The 13,364-nt window shown below is 40.9% G+C and overlaps 1 protein-coding gene across 1 annotated transcript in view; it reads right to left on the reverse strand.

Annotated features, from left to right (window-relative positions):
* Positions 1-231: 231 nt before the first annotated feature.
* CCNYL1 (cyclin Y-like 1) overlaps positions 232-13,364 on the reverse strand; it is a 35,456-nt gene continuing 22,323 nt past the window's right edge. Inside the window, exons 6-10 of the mRNA XM_014546120.1 lie at positions 11,414-11,465; positions 10,204-10,323; positions 7,354-7,520; positions 3,170-3,332; positions 232-1,980 (exon numbers count right to left, since the gene is read on the reverse strand). Of these exons, the coding sequence (XP_014401606.1) occupies positions 1,870-1,980; positions 3,170-3,332; positions 7,354-7,520; positions 10,204-10,323; positions 11,414-11,465 (613 nt within the window). The 3' untranslated portion in view covers positions 232-1,869. The remainder of the gene's footprint in view (positions 1,981-3,169; positions 3,333-7,353; positions 7,521-10,203; positions 10,324-11,413; positions 11,466-13,364) is intronic.

Below are 13,364 nucleotides of genomic sequence, written 5' to 3' on the forward strand. Positions count from 1 at the left end.
TAAATAGTTGAGAACATTAATCTTTAAAAGTATTTCAAGTTTAGGCGACATTTTACCAATCTCCTAAAAGATTGATTACTTAACTCCCTGCCCTTTAAAGCCTGAGGTAAGAGTTCCTAATATTTGTATATGCTTCCTCTTAAATAGCAAGACTTACATGGGACACCTACAACCAAGTTAATATGTAGGATAGAAAAGCTGGTTCATTCACCTGTTTTCATAACACTACTATTAGGGTCCAATTCAATTTATTACATCTGAATAACACTGCTCCTCATAATCTTCCTTTACCAGAATTTAGGGAAACAAAACAATTTTGGTGATCAAAGCATGTATATAGCACAGATCTGCAAAGATTTCTTTTAAAGAGGAGGGCATTCCTATGAAGACACAAGTTATCTCCTACAGTGTTAGTGCAGTTTTAAGCGGTGGTACTTGTAGTATAAATGCTACAGCCTTACAACACATTTGAAAGTTTAAATGTCTCTTAAACTTAGTTTTGTGTATTTTAAATATTAAGCTTTTAATTTTTTGTTTCAATCCCCTCTAAAAGATGGCAAAGATAGGCTGAACCAAAAAATTAAAATTTAAATAAACTTTTTGGTTTCAGCCAATCTTTTGTCATTTCATAATTCGCTAAACTAAATAAGCAGGATATTGTAGAAATCTTTTTGTCTCTATTTTTTCCCCTCTGTCTACAATGTGGACATTTAATCTGCAGCTCTGGCAGTTTTATGGGAATTTTGAGAATGGGTATTAAGGAGGGTAGAGCAGAAGTACAGAACAAATATACACCTCTGCTGATTTTATGGAATAGCCCTAACAATTCTTGTCTTCCTGCTTCCTATATTTTTTTTATATAAAAATGAAAATAAACTTATTGGTGAAAAAAACCAAAAAACTAAATGAGAAATTTAAACTTTCAAATTAAAGTCTGTAGCATTTATACTTCCATAGGAGTGCCCTGGAGGGCCCAAGCACACTATTATCTAAGCTTAGAATTGCACTTGGGGAACACCTATTTCATTATCTGCTTATTATCACTGGACCACCATGTTGGTTGGAATTATGAAAATATCTTTTGATACATTTATTTAACAAAGAAAATCATCAGAAAATGAGAAGAATCATTATAGTTGTTTTAAAATCCCATTATAGTTCTTAAGATATGCAGCATGGACCCAGTCTAAATAGATAATCAATACTGACACTTTCTCTTATCCCAAACATGCTACTGTGTTAATAAGTACTACTTGCAAAGAATTTGAATGAGAAGTGTTATTCAGCAGCTTTTTGATTTAAACTGTTTGCCAATAATGACTAGCAATTTCCACCATGTAATATGAAGAATCCTTTAATACCTAACAATGCTACAGTCTGTTCCTAAGTGGCTTTGTGAGTTGTTAGGCGTCCCATGTTTTAATGGTAATACTGCACTGATTGTAAAGGAATATGTAGCAATATTGGGAAGGTTTATTCCTTTTTTGGAGGGGGCGATTCAGAAAAGTAGGAAAGACATATAAATTATATAGTTAGTGCCTTTCAAGCCTCAAAATTTAAACATGAATTAAAAAAAAAAACTTCACATAGAGTTCACAGCTATCAGCCTACATTGTAAGCAAATATCTGTGTGGGTTGGGAGCTTTAGCTTTTGAGTGTTTTTTGTAACTAAAGGACAGAGTGTGTTGCACTGACAAGGTCCCATTCTTTCTATGAGCATAGTCCTTGCTGCCCACGAGTCTCTTCAACTTGACGTCTGTCTTAGGTGAAAATACTAACTTCGCTGGTTTTTGAGCAGGAGAGGTGCTATTTCTCCAGTCCTTGTAGATGAGGGAGGGGCTCACGATATTACCACCCCTCACTTCTCCCTTAAGAGAGGATGGCTTTAGAGCGCTGAACACCAATAAAATTATCAGCACTAAGAGACCTTCTCAGAGCAGCTCTGCACAGGTCTTTGTCTTCGCACAATCTGGAAATAGCCTAGGAAAGGCAATCAAATAGAACACAGGTACAGTTAAAAAAAACAAACAAAAAACAAGGGTTCCAACCTTCACAAAAAGCATCACTGATAAGCCACACATTCACACTCCTTTCTATAGTTCATAGTTACTGCTGCTTTGGGCAGCTGAGGTCTGCACTGCCAGGTTCTGGGGATGTACTTCCTGCTAATTCACTAAGGTGATAAGTCCTTTAGGGGCTATGATTAGATTGCTAGAGCAAAGGGGAACTTAGAATTATTTAAAAATTGGGTTCTCAAAGAAGTCAAGAACGTAATAGGCTCCTAACAGCAATATCATCTATGACCTGTACACTTGTTCCTTAAACATAAAGAGCATACACTTGGGCAAATCGGTACTTACTCAGCTATTCAATTTCTATCCAATCTTCATTAGTTATAATATACTCTAAGCAAACTTTAATGAGGTAAGTGTGTGCTGTACTTTATGGGAAGGTAGGGAAGGTCTAATGACTGAAGCACCATAAGGAACTATGTCACTTGCACATTAATTATGGTAGAAAAACGTCTTTTTCTAAAAGTATCTTCTAGGTACCACAGAAAATGTCCATTTTAAAAGAGTCCATTTCAGTTGTGAATAATTTTGTTGTATACTCACCAAAAGTCAGAAGCCATAAATATTACTTTGCAACCATGTACTTTACCATACCCATTAAAAACCCATGTATTTTCTACACCTAATATTTGAAACACACATTATACATTGTAAGTATATGTCTCCCAGGTTAGCCACTAGTACTAATAAACTCATGGGACTGAACCATGATATATATAGAAAAGACATGAATTTGCAAACTGAATTAAGAGTGGTAAGTAGATTCTGTATGTAGATATGATTAGTGATACAGTTATAAGAAATTATTCATGTACGGTTATAAAGGAAGGGTAGAGATTCAAATGGAAAACCATTAACAGATTAAATTTGATTTAAAACATTCTGAATTATGGTTGCAGAAGAGATCTATAATTTTTTTTTAAATGTGGGATCCTTGTAGAAACCATAAGACACATGATGTGAAAGGGTTATAAGCTCTTCTTCAATTTGTTAATTTAAAAAAGCTTTTCATTTTCCTAATCACTGCTTAATATGATTTATCCACAGATAGCTTTGGCAACTGACAGAAGCCCCATTTAGTGATTCCACAGCCTTACCTCTAGATTCTGGGCTCTTTCTCTGCTAAGAGGAGCAAATACAAAAGGCAGGTCGTTGTCATCAGCTAAGGAGCGAAGGTCAAAGTAGTATTTGGCATAAACACTGGCAGGAACATTAATATTAAACTGAAGTAGCTCTAAAAAATGCCTTTCCATCTCATTCCTGGGGAGGAGGAGGAGACAAAACCAACACAGGATAATTTTAGTCAATTGGACTACTATCTTCAAAAATATCATTATGAGCTACTGGGATGGCTCTAAATTTTGTTTTGAAACAAGTAAAGGCTACCCGGCTGTATGAATACACTAATGTTCAAACAAGGTACAGCTACTTGTGGTCCTTCCTGCATCCCAGCATTCTGGGTTCGGGACAAGGGGGAAGAGGTGACGGCCCTCTGTGCACTTGTGCTGCTGACTCGGGGCTCATTCTTCAGAGTTCCATTAGTGCAGCTGTACGCTTCCTGCTCCTCGCTCACTCACCAGGCCCCACTATAGTGCTCAGATGAAAGGAATGATGTATGCTGTTTATTAGCTCTGAAGAACTTGCAGACATTTTCACCAGGCCGATAACAGGAAGGGACTTATTGAAGTAGAGAGGCGCCAACAAAAGGAGTGGGCACATCACCACGGCAACAAATGGATGCATCGAGAGCCACTGCTATTATCCCTGAGGGGGAAAACTCTTGAAGCAGCAAGAATTCATCTCAAATAAATAAATAAATAAGCCACATTCGATAGGAAAGCCTCCCCCTACCCCAGTGCATGGGGCTAATGTCAGAGGGCATAATGCAAATTTTTGTTCACCTTCATCTTATGGGGTGAGCAACTGTCACTATGACAGGTCAGGATGCACTTTTTAAACTGGATGGCAGAAAGATTACAGACAGATGTCTTGGCTGGACTAAACCCACTCTACGATATGACTTCTGATAGAGCAATCGACTCAAACTCCAACCTGTTTCTCCCATGTTGGGAATGCACAGCATTGACCTGAGGTGCTCAGCATCCACCCCCCTCGCCAGACAGATGGAAACATAGCCGCAAGGGGTGAGCTCAATCAAGTGTGGAAGGCAAGTTGGGAGCAGTGCTGTGCTATGTGACCACACTGCCATCACCTGCCAAGTGTTTAAATATAAAATTAGAGTAAATCATACTACTTCTACAGAAATCCCTTGATAGAATTAATTATATAGAAATAATACCTAAACAAACATGAGGCACTTAATTTTTTAATATATTCATTTTTTTAAAGCTTTAATAGTTTATCCATTGGACAGGTCAACAAAGGCTTGATGTTCTGCATGGAGAGCAGTCAGAATATGAGCAGAGATGAGGTTTTCTCATTTGGTGAACTTTTAACCTGACTGAACCTAATTCCAAAATTAATTTCCTATTCATATAGCCATAAGCCTATAGAAATGTAAATCAGATAATGTTTTGATAATCAGATAATTGGGACTTAATTTACTACAGGAATAAATGCACTTCAGTATCCCTTTTATGTTTTCTCCACTAATACATTTTAATTGTGTAGAAATACAGTACTTCATAGGATTAACATGTCTATTAATAGAGGTTTAATGACAGAAGAAAAGCATTATGCCTACAGAATATGCATATTCTGTTGTTTTTTGTTTTTGTTTTTTCAATGGCTAGATGGTTGAATAGCATACCATTTATAGGCACAGCGTATTTTCTGAATAGCAGCTGCTCAGTTTAACTTATTCTTTTGAAGGGAAATATATTCAAAAAAAGACACATAGATGTTGGAAAGTTTAAGAAAAAGCAGACACAATTTTTCAATTTAGACTCAAAATGAGATCATTACAAATAGTAGTCAACAGCAGGGGGATGAAACCAGTGTATACTAAACACTGTTGTAATGCCTTCCATTTTCAAAGATCATAAACAAAAGCAGCCTATTATAAACATAGCTCCTGGTGTTTCTGTTCATATACAAAAAGCATTTGTTTACTACTAGTCATCGGGTAGCTAGACATTGCCACCATTGCCTCTGGGGCTCACGTCTATGAAAACCCACACATTTCCTTGTGTGTTCTGATGTTATAACTAGAGCCAGAGCCCCAGCCAGTTGAGGTCCAGGTTTTGAGAAAAGTTCAGCTATCATCATGGCAGGGCTAGTGTTAATGATCACAAATTCTCCATCCTTCAGGGGACCAGTTTGAAGACCCATGATGATCAAAGTCACTTTAGCTTCTGCAACTCCTTAAAGTACTTCCATTTGTTTCAAATTCATTATTTGCTGTCACAGTGTTTGCTAAGAAGGCTACCAGCAATATCACCAAAACTACTCAGTGTATACTATTTTCAAAGTGGACATTTGTCCCAAAAGCCACTTTGACAGATACTGACAATCGCTGGGGTCCCTTCTCTTGGTCACAAGTATCCCCACTTCAGTTGTAAATACGAATTCTGGTGATTCTGAATGAGTCTTATCTGGAGTAATGAGCAAAAGCAACACAAACAAACTCTTGCCTCTGCCTGCTCTTCTTATGCTGTTCAATTATTATCAAGAGGAATTCTTTCACATTTTCCTAAATGCCACCGACAAAGAAAGACATTTTCACTGTCAGGTGGGCAGTTGGAGAGTCTGCTGGAAATACCTTTTGGCTCATCCTGCCCACCAACCTCAGGGCCCTTCAATGTGGCCAGATCAGATGCCCATGTTAAGTTTAGTGTTTCACTCTCATGCTAGCATGCCATCTCTAAGGAGCACACCCTCATGGTTACCTACAGCCCCCCACAATGCACCGCTGTGGTTGCTGAGTGCCGCAGGAAACTCAAATGGCATGGGCACTAGGTGGTGCCCAGTGATGCTTTGCCAACTGACTGAGAGGTAGGAGTTTCCTAACTCATCAGACCTATTTTTAAACACTTGCAATCCTCTTAAAAGGGCAGGCAAGAGCACAGGGATGAAGCCTTTATATGCAGCTAATTTTCCATCATGGTTTAACAACTGAACTTCAGATAAAAAGGAGGGAAAGACCAGTTAAAGCAAATATACAATGCGTGACTCAGGTTTAAGCTATAACCTCTCAATAGTCTAATGGCCTTAAGACATTAACAGTGGCCAAGCATTTATTTCAAGGGTCAGATGTATGCCCCTTAAAAATGGACTGGATCTAACAGATGGCTTTAAGTAAGTCACAGAGATATTTACTCTACTGTTGTTCTGGTAGTGAGCTTGTAAAATGTTTGTCAAAAACCACCAGAGACATAATTATCAAACAGACTAGAGGCCCGGTGAACGAAATTTGTGCACAGGTAGGGTCTCTAGGCCTGGTCCTCGATCAGGGCCAGCCAGGGCCTCCCTTCCTTCCATGCCGCCCCCTGGTGGTCAGTGCACATCATAGTGAGCGATCGAACTCCCAGTCTCCCGGTTGAACTCCCGAGGGACACTTTGCATATTAGCCATATATATATATAATTACTAGAGACCTGGTGCATGAAAATTCATGCACTGGAGGGGGGGGTCCCTCAGCCCGGCCTGCCCCCTCTCACAGTCTGGGAGCCCTCAGGGTCGGGAGGCGACCCGGTGATCAGGGGAAGGCAATGCCCCCATCACACCTCTACTGCTGCCACTGCCAGCAGCGCAAGCCTCAGCCAGCCCTGGTTACCTGAGCCTCGGGTGGCCCTGGGCAGCTGGGCAGCCACCATCCAAGGCTTGCCTGCGCCTTGGGCCAGCCCTGGGCGACTGGGCAGCCGCCATCCAAGGCTTGCCTGCGCCTCGGGCTGGCCCTGGGCGGCTGGGGGGGCCGAGGGGACTAGGGGACTCTGGAGGCGGGCGGGCCCGGCCTTGCCATGCACCTGCCACCCCGACGGGACTGAGGGGACTGGGCACCACCATCTTTGAGGGTGTGGCAGTCAATTCGCATATTCCTTCCTTATTGGCTGTGGGCGTAACCATCTTTGAGGGCGCGGCACTCAATTAGCATATTCCCTCTTTATTAGTTAGGATTACAACAACACATCAAGACCTAATGAATAATGAGGAATATGAATTATACCAGATGTATAAACAGAAAGAAGTATATAATTTTATGCCTCTTTCAGTTCTCTGCACAAAGTAACCTTTACAAATATTTCTTAACATATAAACTTTATGGGAACAAATGAGGTACTGGAAACTGGTTAGAAAATTCACCAAAACCTTACAAACTCACATGTCCTCAACGGTAATGTCCTTGAGGATCTGGCAGTAGTCCACATTCCATACAGCCTGGTCATCCCAAACCTTGGAGGCAAGAAGAACAGCTCCCAAAACAATTCTCTTCCAGTTTGTGGGACAAATGTCGATCTCGGCATAAGTTAAAAGTCTTTCTAAGTAAACCTGCAAAAGTAGAGCACTGTCTTTGATTTCAGATCAGTGTAAGTGCTGTGATAACAACTCTTAGGAATGACAGATTTCATCTATTTTTTAACATGTCTTTTATTCTTAGGTTCTACAGAGGCTGCTTGGCCAGCCAAAGCCAGAAGCCACGTCACAGTTGCAAATCAGATACTTCTGTTGCCTACTTTGCCCATGTAAATTTCCAGCTCAATTTTTGGTCACAGGAATGAATGTACATCTTAGCAAAGGTCCTCCTGAAGAAATGCATTGTATATTACCTCTCCACTTGAAAAGGACAGCATATATAGGCCCAGTGTAGATTCAAGTTGCTCAATAAATACTGGAGTGCCTACCACATACATTATTTCATACCTGCTGGTAGTTATATGGTGATTTTCAAAATACTTGAACATGTAAATTCCTAATAATACTGAGCACATTTCGATCTTTTCACAGTAACTAGTCCTTTTGTGATGCAGGTTGAAAATAAAAACTGGGTCAATGGAGCCTCCCAGTGGCTGCTGTGTGGTGCAGCAGGACAGGCAGTACAAGCAGGTGTGCTTAAGACTGGACTGTACAACTGTCAGGTCTTCCCGTTTTAGTGCCTTTTATAAGGAACACACATGCATACAAAGGACAGTCCTTCTCATATCCCCCAATGCTCACATCTCCATGATCCTTTTGTGAAATTCATCTCTGTCTTACATAATCTGAAACTTAGTGTCAATTCTGTTGGATTCTAGGTGGTAACAGAGCTGCCAGCCTCTGTATCCCTGGTACTCCTAAACCTGCCAGGTAGCTTGTGAGATTTCTTTTACATGCATTAAATGTCTATTCTACAAAGAACTCAGAGAAGTTAATGGCTGAGTAAAGATTATAGAGGTAAGCTGTGATTTGTTGTTACCTCAAAGGTTGCTTTGCAGAAGAGTATATACTATGCTATTTGACAAAAAGAAAAAAGTCCAATTTTAAAGAGTATGTTTAGCCCTAACTTGTTTGGCTCAGTGGATAGAGCGTTGGCCTGCAGACTGGAAGGTCCCAGGTTCGATTCCGGTCAAGGGCATGTACCTTGGCTGCGGGCACATCCCCAATAGGAGGTGTGCAAGAGGCAGCTGATCGATGTTTCTCTCCCATCGATGTTTCTAACTCTCTATCCCTCTTCCTTCCTCTCTGTAAAAAAAATCAATAATAAAAAAAGAAGAGTATGTTTAATGTCTGAAAGTTATCAGATTGACAGCTCAGATTTGCCAATGTTCTCCAAACTCAACTGTGTTTTCAAAAACAAATGGTTATTGAACATATGTTCTTAGTGAAATTCTGCACTTATTCCACAAAACTCAGCACTCTAAGAATGAATCTCCTTGCAAGGTTCAATTCTACTTTATAGAAAGTATCAGAGGCACTTACACAACACTGGCATTCTCTCAACTTCCTGTCATCTTTACTGGCAGACTTGGAAGTGCCATTATTCATTCATTCACACCACTTGCCCTCCTGTGTCAGTGGAAGTGACATTTCCCTTCTCACTGAAGCTAACTCTTCTATCAGTGAAGTCCATCCCATCCCATGTCTGCAGAACACTGTTCCCACATTTACCTTTTTGAAGAATACTCTGTCTAATGCTTTCTCTGCATTTGGACAGTTACTCTCGTTTCCCTACCTATAGCTCAGATTCATGCTCTAATTCCATATATTCAAATGATCACCAGACACTGCCACCTGCTGTCTCACAGGTACATCTAGCTTAATGTGTCTAAAAAGAACTCCCCCACCTCTCCCAGCTCAGATGCTCCCCTTCCTGTATTACCTAGCTCTCTACATGGAAGCACCGCTCCTGCCATTCTCCAGCACGTGCTATGCACTCCAAACAGTTGATAGCTCCATGAAGAGGCTTGTGTCTGACCCAGTGCCTCACTAAAATTTTAACAGGGTACTAAAGGAAGAGGCCTTGACCTCAGTATTCTTTCCTTCCATACCATGATGTTGACTTTTCCCTTTAGGTTTGCTGTAGGAAGGGGTAATATAATTCTAACCACTTCTCAATAGAATAGGACTTATTCCAAATGATAAAATCTTACCATAGGAATTTTGTATGGATGACACCCAGGTCCTCACACAGCTGTAGCTTAGCAGGCAACTAGCAAAGCCTTTTCAGGTACTACTGGCACTATAATCCTGGGCGACTTCAAAGGCAGGCACAAGAGGACGGCAGGGATAGATTAACACCCATCATCCAAGGAACAGAGAATTTAAAGCTATCGTTTTCAAGCAGGACATATTAGAACTGCCTGGAGAATACAACCTGGGACTCAACTTAGACCTACACTGATTCAGTCTCTGCTTGGGGACCAGATGGTTTGTATTGCGCCATTCTACCCCACCAGCACACCTTGTATGTGTGCAAGTGTGTGCACTGCATGCGCGTGTGTCTCCTGAGGTGTGGAGAGGAAAAACAGAAATTTCTCCTGCTGCTTTCAATAGCAATTGTTTGTGATGAGAAAAGCAATAGCAACATTTTAAATCATGATTATTTAGCTTGAATTTGTGTATTTTACTTCCTTTGATAGGTTTCTCTTAATAAAGTCTTAATGATCATTTCAGGAACCTATTTTTATTTCAAAAACAGAACCATACCCTGTGTACAAGACAGAAAAGATGCTTTTTGAAAGAAAAACTATCTTACCAAAGTCACTATCGCACATTCAGCTGTTAGCTGTGCAGCACTGAAGAGGGTCCGAACAAATCTGTAAATAAATTTGTGTTCAGGATCATGCCTAAAATATTCCTCCGGAACTGTTTCTCGCTGAAAGGAGAAAAAAATGCAATATAAGTATCCAGGGAAGAAAAATACCTAAGTGCTCTTATGATAGCGGTCTTCTATTTGTGCCCACATGTCCCTTAAAATAACATTTTTATTGGGTGACATGTCCTTTTTTAATTTTTAAATATATTTTTATTGATTTCAGAGAGGATGGGAGAGGGAGAGAGAGATAGAAACATCAATGATGTGAGAGAATCATTGATCGGTTTGCTTCCTGCATGCCCCCAACTGGGGATCGAGCCTACAACCTGGGCATGTGCCCTTGACCAGACTTGAACCCAGGACCCTTCAGTTCGCAGGCCAACACTCTATTAAACTGAGCCAAACCAGCTAGGGCATGACATATTTTAGTCATTTATATATAAACAATGGGATCTTAAAAAATAATAGTGATTCAATACTCACCACCACCATTCATTAAAGAAAAATATAGGCACAACCTCAGATAATTTATTTGTTTTCCTTCTACCTTTCTGCTACAGAATTTTATTTAAATGTAAGTTATTTTTAAGCTCAAAAGTCTTGATTACCATGTCATGCTTCTCTGCAATCAACTCTGAAAATAATTTTGTTTCCTGTAACCACCAGGTTTAAGGTTGTACTGCCTTATACAGTAATCACCAGCCACATACTGCTATAGAGCATCTGAAGTAGTGAATTTGAAAGTATCTGTCTTTTTAATTAACTTAAAATTTAAATAGTTATTTAATTTTCTTCATAGAGATGTTAACATCTCTATTAAGTTTATTTACAAATATTTATATTGTTTGATGCTACTGAAAATTATCTTTTACAAAGATACACTTTGGGGTTTTTTGGATCCATTTACTTATCTTAGCTCACTAATTATACAAAGCTGCAACTCAGTTCTTACTGACATATCCCTTATAAAACACTTCTTTTGTAAAGTAATTAGATACAACATGGGGTGGGGAAAAGGATTTAAAAGAAGATGACTTTGACTTCAACCTGGGAGTAATTTTCTTTTAGTAATTAATTTCAAAGCAAATCAGCATGAAATAAACACAACTGTATGAGAGAAAAATACAACTTCAATATAAAACTGACTTACTGTGAGTGGATGTGATCTCTCATCGAAAATATCCAAGGATCTATTTGCATCTCTAAAAAATAAGAATATGTTTTTTTAAAACTAATTCAGAAATTGATAATATCTTAGCAACACAACTGCTGGGAGTAGAGACGGGTAGAGGGAGAAGCTTAACCTTCAATAAAGCAGTTTTATAAATTCTTCTCTTGGATTTGGTAAGGGGGTTTTCTGATCTCTTTACTCAGCATATCAAATTCTGTGAAATCATTTCTATGATGGCCAGCTAGAGTTGCCTTAATAAGCATTGACCCTCCCTAATGGCAATGCTAGTGAACCAAACACATTTGACTCCTCTGACCTTACAGTGGAACACACACAAACATTTTATAATGCGGTAGTAGTAGACAATGTCATCCTTAGAATTTTAATTCATGTGAATATGAGAGTCATGTTTTTCCCTTTCTTTTTCTCTTACTAGTTTCTTATACACAGACACCCTTCCAGCCCCAGCACCACCCCAGGTGCGGCCGGCCAGGGAGGGACCATGGGAGGTTGGCTCCAGGGCGTGTCTGGCCATCTTTCCAAGTCCCAGTCCCGCCCTGCTGGCCTGCGGGGATCAGGCGAAACGGGCTCTCTGACATCCCCCGAGGGGTCGGGGATTGCGAGAGGGTGCAGGCCAGGCCAAGGGACCCTACTGGTGCACGATGGGGGCCAGGGAGGGAACACAGGAAGGCTCCAGGGCGTGTCAGTCCCCTCTCACCCATTCCCAATGGGCTAGACCAGGGGTCCTCAAACTTTTTAAACAGGGGGCCAGTTCACTGTCCCTCAGACCGTTGGAGGGCCGGACTATAGTTTTAAAAAAAAACTATGAACAAATTCCTATGCACACTGCACATATCTTATTTTGAAGTAAAAAAACAAAACGGGAACAAATACAATATTTGTATTTGCATGTGGCCCACGGGCTGTAGTTTGAGGACCCCTGGGCTAGACCCCCAGCAGCAAGCTAACCTACCAGTCAGAGTGTCTGCCCCCTGGTGACCAGTACGCATCATAACGACTGGTTGAACGGTCAAACGAATGGTCGGACACTTCGCATATTAGGCTTTTATTATATAGGATTGTTATTATGTATTTCTTGTCTCTTAAATAGTTTAAGTTAAAAATTTGCCTTTTTATTTTAAAAGTGACTAGTCTTTTGATTTAAATGTTCACCACACTAATACACTCTGCTCATTTAAAGAGTGGTGCTCCAAGTATATTCTGTAGGCCTCTGGGGTTCCTTCTCAGGAAGCCCATGAGGTCAAAACCGTTTGTTGTTTTTTTAATATATTTTATTGATTTTTTACAGAGAGGAAGGGAGAGGGATAGAGAGTTAGAAACACTGATGAGAGAGAAACATCGATCAGCTGCCTCCTGCACACCCCCTACTGGAGATGTGCCGGCAACCAAGGTACAGGCCCTTGACCGGAATCGAACCTAGGACTCTTCAGTCCACAGGCCGAGGCTCTAGCCACTGAGCCAAACTGATCAGGGCCAAAACCGTTTTTATAGGAATATTAAGGCAGTGCCTGCCTTTTTTCTGACATTTGCAATCTTCTATCTATATATATAAAAAGCTGAGCGACCAGCCGGTAGCTATGACATGCACTGACCACCAGGGAGCAGACGCTCAATGCAGGAGCTGCCGAGTGACAGCAACTTTGCAGAGTACCCTCTCACACTCCAGGCCCCCTTGGAGGATGTCGGACTGCTGGTTTCGGTCTGATCCCCGCAGGCCAGGTCAAGGGACCCCACCTGCTGGAGGGACCCTGCTCACTCCGCAGACCGCAGATGCCCTTCGAGCCCCGGCGCCACCCCAGGTGCAGCCGGCCAGGGAGGGACCGTGGCAGGTTGGCTCCAGGGCGTGTCCGGCCATCTTGCCCAGTCCCGCCCCACCAGCCACCTTCTGATTAATTTCCTTTCAATGTGC

This window comes from Myotis brandtii, unplaced genomic scaffold (assembly GCF_000412655.1).
Source record: "Myotis brandtii unplaced genomic scaffold, ASM41265v1 scaffold43, whole genome shotgun sequence".
In the NCBI taxonomy this organism is placed as follows: domain Eukaryota; kingdom Metazoa; phylum Chordata; class Mammalia; order Chiroptera; family Vespertilionidae; genus Myotis; species Myotis brandtii.